Source organism: Malassezia restricta, chromosome VIII (genome assembly GCF_003290485.1).
Source record: "Malassezia restricta chromosome VIII, complete sequence".
NCBI lineage: Eukaryota > Fungi > Basidiomycota > Malasseziomycetes > Malasseziales > Malasseziaceae > Malassezia > Malassezia restricta.
In genome coordinates, this window is record NC_040200.1 from 46123 (window position 1) to 59729 (window position 13607).

The 13607-nt window shown below is 48.1% G+C and overlaps 6 protein-coding genes across 6 annotated transcripts; 3 read left to right on the forward strand and 3 right to left on the reverse strand.

Moving 5' to 3' along the window:
- Positions 1 to 54: 54 nt before the first annotated feature.
- On the reverse strand, positions 55 to 1770 carry MRET_4085 (uncharacterized protein; the record flags this gene model as incomplete). The annotated part of the gene is made up of 1 exon (XM_027630712.1): positions 55 to 1770. The coding sequence occupies one exon, from the start codon at positions 1768 to 1770 to the stop codon at positions 55 to 57; it is 1716 nt and encodes a 571-aa protein (XP_027486521.1).
- A 914-nt stretch (positions 1771 to 2684) lies between these two features.
- MRET_4086 (nucleolar GTP-binding protein) lies at positions 2685 to 4856 on the reverse strand (the record flags this gene model as incomplete). The annotated part of the gene is made up of 3 exons (XM_027630713.1): positions 2685 to 4545; positions 4574 to 4605; positions 4638 to 4856. 3 exons carry the CDS (start codon positions 4854 to 4856, stop codon positions 2685 to 2687), a joined length of 2112 nt encoding a protein of 703 aa, XP_027486523.1.
- Positions 4857 to 5563: 707 nt separating this feature from the next.
- Positions 5564 to 8047, forward strand: MRET_4087 (uncharacterized protein; the record flags this gene model as incomplete). Its single annotated transcript, XM_027630714.1, has 1 exon — positions 5564 to 8047. One exon carries the CDS (start codon positions 5564 to 5566, stop codon positions 8045 to 8047), a length of 2484 nt encoding a protein of 827 aa, XP_027486522.1.
- A 763-nt stretch (positions 8048 to 8810) lies between these two features.
- On the forward strand, positions 8811 to 10190 carry MRET_4088 (zinc finger protein; the record flags this gene model as incomplete). Its single annotated transcript, XM_027630715.1, has 1 exon — positions 8811 to 10190. One exon carries the CDS (start codon positions 8811 to 8813, stop codon positions 10188 to 10190), a length of 1380 nt encoding a protein of 459 aa, XP_027486490.1.
- A 357-nt stretch (positions 10191 to 10547) lies between these two features.
- On the forward strand, positions 10548 to 12191 carry MRET_4089 (1-pyrroline-5-carboxylate dehydrogenase; the record flags this gene model as incomplete). Its single annotated transcript, XM_027630716.1, has 1 exon — positions 10548 to 12191. One exon carries the CDS (start codon positions 10548 to 10550, stop codon positions 12189 to 12191), a length of 1644 nt encoding a protein of 547 aa, XP_027486526.1.
- A 50-nt stretch (positions 12192 to 12241) lies between these two features.
- MRET_4090 (trafficking protein particle complex subunit 3) lies at positions 12242 to 12955 on the reverse strand (the record flags this gene model as incomplete). The annotated part of the gene is made up of 3 exons (XM_027630717.1): positions 12242 to 12740; positions 12767 to 12864; positions 12893 to 12955. The coding sequence occupies 3 exons, from the start codon at positions 12953 to 12955 to the stop codon at positions 12242 to 12244; spliced, it is 660 nt and encodes a 219-aa protein (XP_027486559.1).
- Between the last annotated feature and the right edge of the window lie 652 nt (positions 12956 to 13607).

A 13607-nucleotide genomic window follows, 5' to 3' on the forward strand; every position in this document is an offset into this window, starting at 1 on the left:
ATGCAAGTATCACTGAGCATAAAACATCTTTATAAATCCATGAGCACATCCGAATTACAGCAAGCGGCGCTTGCTGTCATATTCCCAATAGTCACGATCCCAATCATTAGCATTTGCTTTGAACAGATAGTGACAGCCGAAGAAACCAATAATCAAAACAGCAGCAATTCCAGCAATGATACCCCAAGCAGCATTACGATAATGCGGACCTTCCCAATCGTAAGGATTACTCCCTTTCGATGGAGGCGGACGGGGATGGGGTCGGTGGTGATGTGAGCGATGCGGCCGCAAAGAGGAAATGGGCGGCGCATCTCGGCCCTGCATGAAAACAAAGTCTGTAGTTTCAGTAGCCGCAATCATCTCATAGTCTTGATGAGAGACTCCCGCGATATAGGCGAGAGTGTGGGTTTTCGGAAAACCGCCAGGCAGTTCACACAGCATTTTCATGAAATAAGAACCCCTTTGGAGGTGGCTATAGCCCTGATATTGTGCCGCGCATTGTGTATTTCCCTGTCCATTATCCAGCAGACCCAGAGAATAGCCCACATTTCTCTTTAAAAACCGGTTCCTAATAAGGTCTGGATTACCACTGTCTTTCACATACTTTGGCATAGCATCCGCATCCCCAATACCAAAAGGCCAAGCGTCAATCTTGTCCTCACAGGACTCTCCGTCCAAGTTCGAGGGATTGTTATTCGGGCGATCGCTTGTTATCCAAGCCCATGAACCAGGATTACCAATCCAAAATCTGAGAGCACGGTCATACCATTTAGGGTTTTTGACGACTGCATACCGTTGTACAGCTTGAGCACCCATAGAGTGCCCCGCAAAGACAATTTGATTAAGGTTTGGGAATGTCTTGATGAAATGTTGAGCCATTAAATCTAGAACACGATAAGATGTCACACTGTGGGACATTTCAGGACCATGCGAGGCACCACCGTTGGCCCAGTGGGAATTTTTGAAGTATAAGTAGTTTTCTTTAACGGCACCTGCTTCCTTGTCATTTTGGTTCAAAAATACCGGCGCGGCAAGAATAGCCTCATCCTTCGGTAGCGTTCGGTTGTGAATCAAGAACTCCCGAGCATTAAAATGCAAATTCACATAATTCCATGCATCCCTGGGTTTACCAGGAAGAGTAATGATTACACGTTTGACTTGATCACGATCATAGGTGTTAGGATGAGAGACATAAAACGGCTGAACAATGGGGTTTCCAGCAGGCGACTTTTCATCCGTGACATTCAAAGACGTGTCATCCAAGAGAAAAGCTGGGGAATTTGGGGCGACGGACATTTGTTCCACCTTGCAATCGAGCGTGGAAGGTAAACCCTTCCATGCTAAGTCACCATTAACTTGGGCAGGGTCGACATTTGGCGTCGGATTTGTAGGGAAACCATTGTACCAGCCAACTTGAGGGACGTCACCGCCATATTGGGTGTCTATCTGCCCCAAGCTTGCTTTAGCCCATGTTCCCTCAGTCGGCTGATTGAGATTTGGTGTGTTAAGAACATCATTGATGACACTCCGAAGAGCATTCGTGTCATGATTTTTGGATGCTTCAAAAGCTCGTTCGGCGTACTCACTCATTATGTTTTGGTTGCCTTGCACATCACCATCATAAGCGTATTGACGCTTGTAAAATTCCTTCTTTTCAAGATGGCGACGAACCATGACATGATCATTCGCTTTTGAGCCAGAAATAAGGAAGAACAAAAACAGGCATGCCTGTAAGGCAATAATACCCCTTAACAAATGACCCAACGTCATGAGCGCGTCACTCTTAATCGCTCCTAACAAACTAGGGTTTCCGTGGTGCGGAGTCTACCTGGCGCTCTTCGTGTATCACAAGTAAGCACGGCGTAATGCACATAATTATTCAGCAAGGTTAAGTAGACTGAGAATGGACCTTGCGTAAACATGCGGGATGTCGCAACTCGAATTCGTATTGGTGGATACTATATGGCACAAAGGGCTCTTGCGTCCTACATCCCGTTTCATTCGCACATATGGATTGGCATGGTCACAAAATGAAATAGAGCTGCATAGGAATGCAGAGTCCTTGGTATGTTAATACGTAGAGAGGCTCTATGGGGCACGGAAGCTCGCATACCTGATGAACCTGGGGTATCGGCCTTGGCGGCGTTAAATGCGACAAGGTTATGTGGCAGAACATTGGAGTTCGGAGTCCTGCTATTATGATCTGCTGACATAGGTCTATCGACCTGCTCAAGAGTCATCGTAGCCATTCTCAACATGATGCAACGGAGACATAGTTCATGGAAACCTGTTAGACATGGATACATCCTATATAATGCCGTTTAGTAGATTAAATGTATCGGAATATTTTGACATACATAGCAATACTTATGTCGAGGAGGAACCGATGGTTTGTACGAGCGGCTAAATCGAATAGGGCCTTTGATGCTTTTTAATTAGTTTTCAACGTATACGGCCTTCTTCACTGCCATTCTTCTCCATTCAGGGGTATTGTGCGCCGAAGAATGGCGAGGCACGTTTGTGTGCCAACCCCCGATATAGAAGCCGGGCTTCCCTATGTCAGTCTTCATGGAGAAAAATTTGGTACGACGATTCCCATTCTTATAGCTCCTCGCCACGTCGTTCCCGTGGTCAGTACATATGAAACAAAATGCTTTTCATATAGGATACACCTACTTACGAGACTAACGGCTACGTGATGTGCCAAGGCCGCGCTTACCGGTGTAAAGCCACTTGGGCTTGCTCGCCTGGATACGACGGTCAGACTCACCGGCACGAGCCTCGCGATTACGATCACGAATAGCCATACTGTGCAGCTCGCGAGCCTTATGTTCTTGGGCCTTGCTTCGAAGGCCCTCAGCCTGACGATTGCGGGCGGGAATACGAGCTGCACCTGCACGGGCAGAAATAGCACCACCCGACTTGTTCGTTGTAGCAGTGGTTGAAGTTTTGCCGCGCGTAAGTGATACGCCTTGTTTTGTCGGGGCAGCGCGAATCTTTTTGCGTGAAGATGCAGGCTCTGGTGTATCATCGACGGACATCGTCTCATCATTTTCTGCTTCACCATCGTCATCTTCATCCATGCTGGCGTCTTCATTTTGTGTTTCACGTGTTTTGCGCTTTCCGATGAGACCCTTGGCCTTAGCAAGAATCTCTGCGCGCATTTCTATATTGCTGGGATCAATGCCAGAAGCGCGCATATTTTCGGTCATCTGAGACAAGGAGCGGTGCTGCAGCTTGCGAGGTATCTGGGGACGAGTCTGCAGGGCCTTCTTAGCCTGTGCTAAAGACTTGGCCTTGTCCTTGCGCTGCTGGATAGCTTGGGCAACCTTACGAATTTCAGCATCCTCATCGTCGAGTTCTTCATCACTTTCCTCGTAAAAGCCGTCAGCCTCCAACTTTTCTTCTTCGCGTTCGAGCTTCTCGAGCGAAGTGAGAATATCTGGATCAATGAAGTCGGCCACATTCTTGCCTTCGTAGATTTCAGGAATCTTATCATATTTCCATTCATCGTTAGCCAGAATGTAATTCTTCTTCATGTCAATGTTGTGCACACCAGCGCCACCGTGCCTCTCCTGAATATCACGCTCAGTGATGCGGCGTTCAGGATCTTCAGGGTCGTACTTCTTCCTTGATCCATCACGGACAGACTCTGGAATATAAGGAGCACGCTCAATATCGTCGCGTTTGAGAGGTGTTGCCACATGAAGACGATTCAGGATCGAGTCCGCTTTAGGGCCACGAATCTTGGTATCTACGCGGGACGAAAGCAATGCATCACAGGCCTGCTGCTTCAAGTCCATGATACCGTGGTCAGTAAAAGTGCTGATCTCGATCATCTTTATTTTGCCATGAGACTCTTCAATCACACTGCGCACCATATTTGCCTTGTCTTCGTCTAGATCTTCTAGTTTGGCAGCATCAATCTTGTTTATCACGAGAAAAGTAGGCTTGTTGTTAAACAGCGGTTTAATACTGTTGAAAAGGAGTACCTGGGCTTCGACAGAATAGCCACATTGCTCAGATAGGTCCATGAAGTATAAGACGGCAGAACGAAGATGGGCTAGCGCTGTGATGGCTTGCATTTCGATCGTGTTCATTTCCTCCAGTGGGTGATCAAGAATACCGGGCGTATCGATTACTTGCCAACGCAGGTACTTATAGTCCATATGACCAACGAAGAGCGACTTGGTCGTAAAAGCGTATGGCTGAACGTCGACATCTGCGCGAGTCACCTTGTTCAAGAAACTCGACTTGCCCACATTAGGATAACCGCAGACAACTAGCGTGCGCGTGTTAGGATCAATCGCAGGCAGACGCGAAATATGCTGTCGGACTTGTTCTAGGTAGGCAAGTGGGTCCTTGTTTCGGCGCATGATCGTAGCCATTCGTCCCAGTGCAGCTCGTTTCAGCTGCTTGCAGCGAAAAAGACTGTCGCCGAATTTTATAAGCCGCACATAGTCTTTGGCTACCTGCTCAATGAGGTGCCTTGCAGTATTGATTTGGCCCAAAGCCAACTTATAGTGATTCTTATCATACAAGACACTAGATGTTAGTCATTAACAATACATACTTCATCAATGACGAAGTGAAGGGGTGCATATTCTAGCTATTAGCACAATAAGAATGTAACATACCTCTAGTACAGGAAACTCTGTCAAAATGGCCTGGAGCTTTTCCGTAAATGCATCCTTCGTAAACATAACTTTTCGCATGTAAAATGCGCGGATACGGGTGATTTTATATCCTGGGTGAATCACAGTAGGAGTTTTCCTTTGAGTCTTGGACAGAACGATGTCCAAGAAATCATTGGCGGTTGGCACAGGCGCAATAGACGCCTTCAACGTCGCCGACATGAGGCTAAATCGATGATGCCGTTGGAGGTATTGAGATTGATACTGGCGTGCTGCAGAAAAAAAATTGTCGTCAGATTATCTAATCACTTTTTTCCTTAACAGCTTGGACCTATGGATTCTGCGCCCATGATTTTTTGAAGCCATCGGTCGATATGATTGGACTGTCTTTGATTTCTTGGAGGGTGGTTGGGTGGTTTGTCCAAGGAACCGCGAAAATGCCCACTGCCGAGCAACGACGTTCTTGCAAACCTCAACGCAACAAGTCGACTGCATTATCAGCACGAATTGTTGTTAGCAAATAAGTGGTGTCAACCTAAGCTCCGCTGAAGGTGTCTATCTGTGTGCTGAGCAGACATACCGCGTTATTTGCATCCCATTATCAGAACTTTAGTGCTTAGACGACATCGTCTTCGCTCTTCGGACGAGTGTCTCTCGCTGCACGTCGTGAGACCTGGAATCATGCAGTATCGGTATTCTAACTTTTTTAGGTTCAAACAAACTCACAAGAATACCTCACTCGCATTTATACCTGCTTCATTCTCGAACAAGAGTCATATTTCTTTCATTCCTTATCAAGTCTCTGAGCTGGAGCACCTGTTATTTACACTTTGAAACCAGACTGACTTATTATTCTGCCAAAGAGTACTTGAAAGTATGTTCGAAGCTTTTTGTCTAACAGATGCACAGAATACTCTTATACTGCAACTATGGCCACAAATTCTGCAGTATCTACTTTGGCGGCGTCGCCACCAAATCCAGACATGATTTCTCAACGACCGCGTGACTCTGCTCTCGTGAGCCGTGAATCAACAGGATATTCATCAGCTAATGAAAATGATGATGATAAGAATAGCGACCTCGGGGAAGTCGTTTCTACTGACGATTATAATGCTCGAACACAGTCCAGCGCTGCATCGTCGCAGGCTACAGAGTCTGACGACTCTGATATGGCGAGAAAAATTGAGGCAGCCCGGGAAGACGAATCACTTATCGGGTCTGATGACTCTGGTGATGATACCTATCTTTTTAACGAGGAGCAGTACATGATTGAAGATGAAACCAAGCGGCAGAATAACACTGTTCGGAAAGATGTCAGCAAGAACCCATCGGCACAGCCTGACGTTTTTGAGAACGAAGACGACTTTTGGGATTCATTTGCTAGAACCGACGGCTGGACTGATGATGATGACATCGTGACGAATGAATTGTTCAAGCCACAACGTGGGTTCGCATCTACACCGGAGCCTCTTTTCTCCGACTTTTATGGTTCATCTGATGAGACGGATCGACCTGGTTCTAATGAGGATGGCGATGACGAGGATGCTCTCACGACGGATGAAGATATTACATCGCTGGACGATGGGAGCTCCACTATCAGTGACGTGGAATCACTCTCGGTACCCCTGATTGCCCATGTGGGAACGGCTCAAGATATGGATGGACATGGTTCTCAGCAAGATATGACAAATAAGGAGGAATTGGGCGAAAAAGCTCTGAAAAATGCCATCCCCCTCCTGGTCATTGAGGATCTGGACGGTCGTCTTATCTATGCACGCGCAGGAGATGGCGAAGCTGTATTCGGATCGGATGGTGAATTCGAGTTCGAAGGCGAGAGTGACGAGCAAAGCTCTGATGATGATATGGTTCATGGTGACTCGCCTAAGGTAGGCATTCGTTCGCATGCACACGAACCGCCGGCATCAGAGTTTGATGCTTCTGGCGCTGATGATGGTGATACCACAGATGAACTGCCCGACTCCGACATGCCATACCCGAGGCTTCTTGTGGGTTCTATTGCTCCTCGCGGGGGACGTAATGCTCGTCGTGCCCGCGAAATTGCTGCTCGCTCGCGACACTCCTCGCCTCGCGTGTCGTCTCCAGCACCAAGATCTTCAGCAGTCTGTACAACACCACTTCGAAATGGGCCTAGCTCTTTGTCAAATGCATTATCTTTGCATAATGAATCCAATGATCAAGGTGTCGATCCATCGCAAACATCAGAAGACGAGGGCTCAAGCGAAAAAACAGCAGATCATGCGTCGCCTTCCAAAGAATCTCAACTCTCCTTATCCGAGCCGCCCAAGCCAGTCATGGGTCAATTCATGCCGGCCTACTCCAAGTCTATACATCGCGCTGTGATTGATGGCTCACATCGTACTCCTTCCCCGTTTAGCACCTTGCATAATATGCAACGAGGTCTTCGCCAGAAAAGATCTCGTCAGCATCCGAATCGTGAATTTCTAGATCATGCACAGAACAATGGTCCTCTGTTCTTGAGGAAGCGCAAGCACCGCGATATATCTGATTCAAGCGTATTTAAGGGTGTTCAGCCTTGTCTCGAGCAATCCAATGATGGACTTGACTCTTCGCCTGAGGCTCAGCCCCAATGCCCCACCGATATCATGGACATCGGTGATGTACTCGATGAGGGGCTGCTTTATCCAGGCTCTAGCGATGACTCCAGCATTGATGATTCCACATCCAAAGCGCGACACGAACCCCGTCGGTCGAAATCTTCACAGAATGGAACGTACGATCGAGCTATCGCCCGGTGGACTCGGATTCCTATGGGTGCATTTCGGAGCGCACAAGAGAATGGTACACCTTCTAGTGTACCGCCCATATCAAATGCATACTTGACTCATCAACGCCCTGGTGGCACATTTTTATTAACGCAAGCGCTGAGGGATCCAAGGCAAGCACTGGGTAGTTCACGCTCCCCTGCAAACGGTATTTCACATTTCGGGCGGACGCCCTTCCGGCGTAGTGTGAGTATGCTTGATGATCCAGGCAGCCCATCGGCGTCGCCCCTTCATCGAACACTAGCCGACCATGTCATATCTGATCCCGCAAATCGGCCAGACAAAGGTCGTCATGAAAAGCACCGTCTCCAACGACTGAGTAATAAGTTTGGTGAGCACGCGGTTGTTGGTGGAAAGTTCCTTATTTCTCCAGTATTAAGACCTGTCAAGCACCGTGAACGAAACACATCATCGAACAATGTTGATGCCACAAGTCCTATTTCTGCTTTGGGGGACATTGCTCCGTCTGATCATGGCTATCATACTAGTGGCACACCTAGAAAAGTGACCAAGCGTGAAAAGCGCGAGCGTATGGCCCGCCGTGAAGCTTCCAAGCGGCACGACACCGCGTCTCCACAACCGCATGACTCAGCGCTACATATGGCGTAGCGTGTCCAGATGTAGCGGTTCCCCCGTACAGTATGTAAGAAGATTTAACCCCGCGCTTTCAGCATTCAGGATATAGTGAGATGCTCCCGCCTGCCATAAGGGCATCCGTCCTGCTCGTGCAGTGCGGACGGGAGCACTGCGAGCACAGCCTTCATGTGAGCTCGGGCGCCTGTCGACTTGACCTCATGCTTATAGTGACTTGTTGCATGATTTTACTTGAACCAATTACACGCATTCAACATCAACTTTCCTTGATGGGCAAGTTTTTGGGGCTTGGGTTGATCATGTTATTTTCCATTACGCCCGTTCGAGGAACGTAGTCGCGGTGCCCAATTCTGTGATTAATAATGTCGCGCTTGCGAATCAGCTAATGATTTCGACTGGTGCGAGCAGACTGGCTTTCTACGCGTTTCACAGACCTTTGCTTACCTGGGCATTGCATGAAAAATTCTGCCTAGCACCGTAATGTAGGCCTGAACTAGGGCTCATGAATGCTGCGCTCGAGGTGAATGTGTGGAGTAGGCGTGATATGTGCACAATGTCTTTTTCGGAAGACCCTTCGCGGACAGCTGGCCGTGGATTGAACCACCGTGACATAAGGATTCCTGGTAGGGACCGATATTTACATTAAGATACGAGGTATTCTTTTAATTCTCGTGCCCAAAATACGTCGCGCTTTTCTAGGCGATTTGCCCAAGTAATTCAAAGGTATAAGCGTTGTTAAATCGTGATCATACCCTGCGAAAAGTCTGAGCCATTCTAAATGGAGACGGGGGCATTGTATGACTCCAATATTGACCCTGTAGTAAAACGATATCAAGAAAACCCGCATCATGATGTGCAGATTACTCCTTTTAGTTCACAACAGGGGCAAGGCGCAAGCGGCATCGACTCGGTGACCACATCTGATGACCAGCACATCGGCAAGGATAAGGAGACACAGATCACAGACAATGCCAATTACCCAAAAAAACGCAGGTACTCTACCAAAGAACCTAGGTTCAGCATCAACGTTGATGGTAAGCGACGGTACCCATGTCTCTTTCCTGATTGCGATAAAACTTTTTCAACAAGTGGCCATCTATCGAGGCACAATCGGATTCATACGGGAGAAAAACCTTACAACTGTACCTATCCTGGCTGTGATGCACATTTTTCCCGTTACGACAATAGCTTACAACACTACCGGACTCACTTTTTCTCAGCTACGAGCAAGAAAGGTCACAGAAAGAGCAAGGAATTGTCTCATGTCAGCTTAAGCAATGACAATCGAGAAAACATGGAATACACGCGCGTCACTGATCCTACGACATCGAGAGAAGATAGTTGTGACAAAGTGTTGGTCTCTCAAACGCCTCTGTCAGGGCGTAATGGGAAAGCTGCATCTCAGATCTCACTTGGTCACAATGCTCGAGATTCACTGAAAGCATCCGTATGCAGCCATCATATGCAAGACGAATCGTCAAAAAAGTATGCCGCAATGTCGAATGCTGTCAACTCATCTGAGAAATTCAATGGTGATGCGTCCCAAGAATGTTTGAGCGATAGATTTTCTGATGCTCCCCCAAGAGTCGTCAGCTCACCAAACAAAATGTCATCACCGGATGCAATAAGCTCGGTTCCAAACATTAACGACCGGACACCAATCCTCGGACCAGGTGCCCTAAAAAATCAGGCAACTGTCCATCCTCCGCAGAAGTGGAACAAACGCACATCACATCATCATGATTCATGTATCAATGACTTCGATTCAGCATCTTCAAATTCCGAATCAATTCCTCATCTCAATCAGCCTCTACATTCTTTGACATCAACCACTTATATTCAAGATCCATTGTACACCCCAAAGTCAATTGACACTTTTTCTTCCGCGAGTTTCCCCGACCAGCGAATCAATCCTGTATATTCTCGCAAGCGCAAGAATGCATCATCGCTACTATCACTTGATCTTTCGCGGTGTGACAGTGCTTACTCGCTGTGTAAATATTCATTGTCGTCCGGTACATCATCTCTTACATCAAGCGCATCGACTCGTAGCCAACCAGCGTCTTCAACCATGGTATCAGAAATGGGGTACATTTCACCAGAACCGACTTATATTGTACATGATCAAGCGAAAGACGGAGTAAAAAATGCAAGATAACATCCTGTGCTGCGCCCTTTGCTTTTGTCATGTAAGGGGTCGTGACTACTCTTTCTCACGCATTACCGTATTATCATTCTTCTCTAGCACCTCTTAATAATGACATCATGATATGCTAATATGTAACTGCATGTAGTATCCTACATAGATCAACAATATTCGGTTGATCCTAAATTCAAGACACCTGTGGCGTTATTGAACCACGCCACGGGGCCACGCCATTTATCTTGCCCTTTACTAAACCCTTTCCCCGGAGACTTGTGACAGGGCGTCCTGATTTGACGGCTGCAGTTCTCGTGAAAGAGGGAGATTCGCTAACGCGTGAAAGTGGCTCGCTCGTATTGCCAACTCTCTACCATGTCAGTCGCTCCTACACTGGGTGTGTACAAGCTCCCTACTATAGACAATGAGCCAATGCGAAATTACGAACCGAACTCTAAGGACCGTCAGGAGCTCCAAAAAGCTGTGGATGAGCTGCTTGCCTGCAATCCTTTCGAGATTCCGGTTATCATTGATGGCCAAGAATTCAGGAGCGGAAAGCTAGCGAAGCAGGTAAACCCTGGTGATCACGCGCGGGTTGTATGCTACTACCACGAAGCTGATGAGCGCATGGTAAGCATCGCCATTGAGGGTGCGTTGAAGGCCAAGAAGCAATGGATGAACATGCCTTGGAGTGAACGCGCAGCTATCAGCATGAAGGCGGCTGACCTTATTGCTCACAAGTACCGCTACCAGCTCTTAGCTGCAACAATGGTAGGTCAAGGCAAGAATGTCTGGCAAGCTGAGATCGATGCTGGAGCAGAGATCTGTGACTTCCTGCGCTTTGGCGTCAAGTACGTGGATGACATGTACCAAATCCAGCCTCCTCGTAACTCTCCCGGCGTTTGGAACCGGACAGAATACCGACCGCTTGAAGGATTCGTTCTTGCGATCTCCCCTTTCAATTTTACCGCCATTGCTGGTAACCTGGTGATGACTCCTGCCATGGTAGGCAATGTGGTGGTGTGGAAGCCCTCGCCTATGGCCATCTACTCGAACTACCTGGTGTACAAAATTTTAGAAGAAGCTGGTGTACCGCCTGGTGTGATCCAATTTGTTCCTGGGCCAGCTGAGCCTATTGCCAAAGCGGCGATGGACCACCGCGACTTTGGTGGCCTACATTTCACAGGCTCGACGTTTGTCTTCAAGGCTCTGTGGAAGCAAATATCGTCAAATCTGGATGTGTACCGTGGGTACCCACGTATCGTCGGTGAGACCGGTGGTAAGAACTTCCACTTCGTACACAAGTCCGCTAATCAAGATGTGGTGGTCACTCAGTGCATTCGTGCCGCATTCGAGTACCAGGGTCAGAAATGCAGTGCTCTCTCTCGCTTGTATGTGCCAAAGTCAATGTGGCAAGGAGGCTTAAAGGAAAAGCTTATCGAGCGTACCATGTCATTGAATGTAGGCCCCGTGCAGGACTTCAAGAACTTCGTCGGTCCCGTGATTGCCAAGCACTCGTTCGACAAGATTATGGGCTTGATTGAGGAGGCCAAGGCGGAGGGCGGCAAAGTGCTTGTTGGTGGCTACGGCGATGACACTAAGGGTTACTACGTGCAGCCAACCATTATTGAGACGCATGATCCTCGCTCAGTGACGATGGTCAAGGAAATCTTCGGTCCAGTGATCACAGTGTTCGCTTACCCAGACGACGAGGTCGATGAAACATGCGCTTTGGTGGATTCGACGACGGAATATGCACTGACTGGCTCGATCTTCGCCTCCGAGCGCAATGCCCTTCTTCACATTAGCAACCTCCTGCGTAATGCGTCTGGCATGATGTACTACAATGACAAGTGCACTGGCGCTGTGGTAGGCCAGCAGCCTTTTGGTGGTGGCCGCGCCTCAGGCACGAACGACAAGGCTGGCAGTATGAACATTTTCTTCCGATTTGTCTCACCGCGCACAATCAAAGAGTCTATGCTCGACCCTGCCACACATCTGTACCCATCGAATATGTGAATGATGAGAGAGATCTCGATTCATTAGCTAATAAACTTATTGCATATACGTTAATCATCAGCTGGCGGTGCCCCCTCGTCCAAGAATCGGATCAACTTGACGCGGATTTCTGTCGTCTCATCACCACGTAGTACATCTGTCACAAATGTACATTCTGCTTGGATCTGTACCATCTCTAGTGCACCACGTAACACACCCGTCAAAACGTTAGAGTACCAAAGACCACCTTGTAGCGCGTCTTCAGGCAGCGCCACAAACTCGGCCAGGGGGTTTTCGGCGAATTGCAAAGTAAACTCTTGCGGCGCAGCGCGAGTTTCCGGAGCGACAGCTGATTCTGTGGATACTTTTGATTTGGGCATTGATGCTTCCGTGTAGGATGGAGATGCAGCTGAGCTCACATTTTGGAAAGACACCGCAGGCGTGATGTTCAGAAACATTTTAAACCCGACTTTGCTTATCACCTCAGCCATTTCACGCACATCCGTGCATCGAGGGAGATTCGAGCGCGCTAAAAAGTCTTCGATGAGTCTCGTCCCAATATTGTAGCCCCTGGCTGTTAGGCCGTGCACACATACATTTTTTCCAGCTGCACATTGACCTGCGCATAATCCTCGTAGTCCTTCACTAATTGGACCACCAAGGCACCATACGAAAGAGAAAAAAGCTCACTATTCTACGAGTAAGTGAAGTGCACCACATACCACTTTGCTTGGATTTTGGCGCCAGAGCTCTTCGCCCAGAGATTTGTACTGCCGTGTCGACATGGTATGGGCGTCCGTGGGGCAGGCCGGCTGACAGGTGCTCCTTTCACTCAAGATGTTATGTAATACGCTTCAAGCCTAGTAGGCCGATTATATGAAATTGCCGCACAATGGACCCACAGGCTCTGCGACTGAACTCTTGCGTGACAGTAAAGCTGGTTTCGCTAAAGAGCGTCAGCAGCGTTATCGTCAAGCCTCATACTCTGTGGTTGTGCTACCATAAGCTACATCATTCTTTGGCTGATTCCATAGTACAACTTTTAAATCTTATACAGTCTGGAGATCTTCCCTGCTGTATCCCTCACCATGCAAGGTCTTAGACGTAGCCGCTTTCTTCTTGGTCAGAAACACTCCATCATGCCCTCTGCATGTGGCATGCTCGCGCCAAGCCTGCCCCCAGCTCATCTTATCAAGTGGAGGTAGCACTGAGATTTTTCGGCGAGTGGACTTTCGATCAACACGTATTCGGGTCATGATTTGTTGCTACTTTGAGTCGTACGGGGGATGATCTGCAGGGCTGAAATGTATGAAACTCTACCCAAGATTCTAGACAGGATGCAAGCGATGAGGCCCACCATACTATCCTAGCTACCTACATTGTTGATTTTTGAGGCTGGACCTCAATTCCTGCTCACAACATCGCTGGTCGTGACCA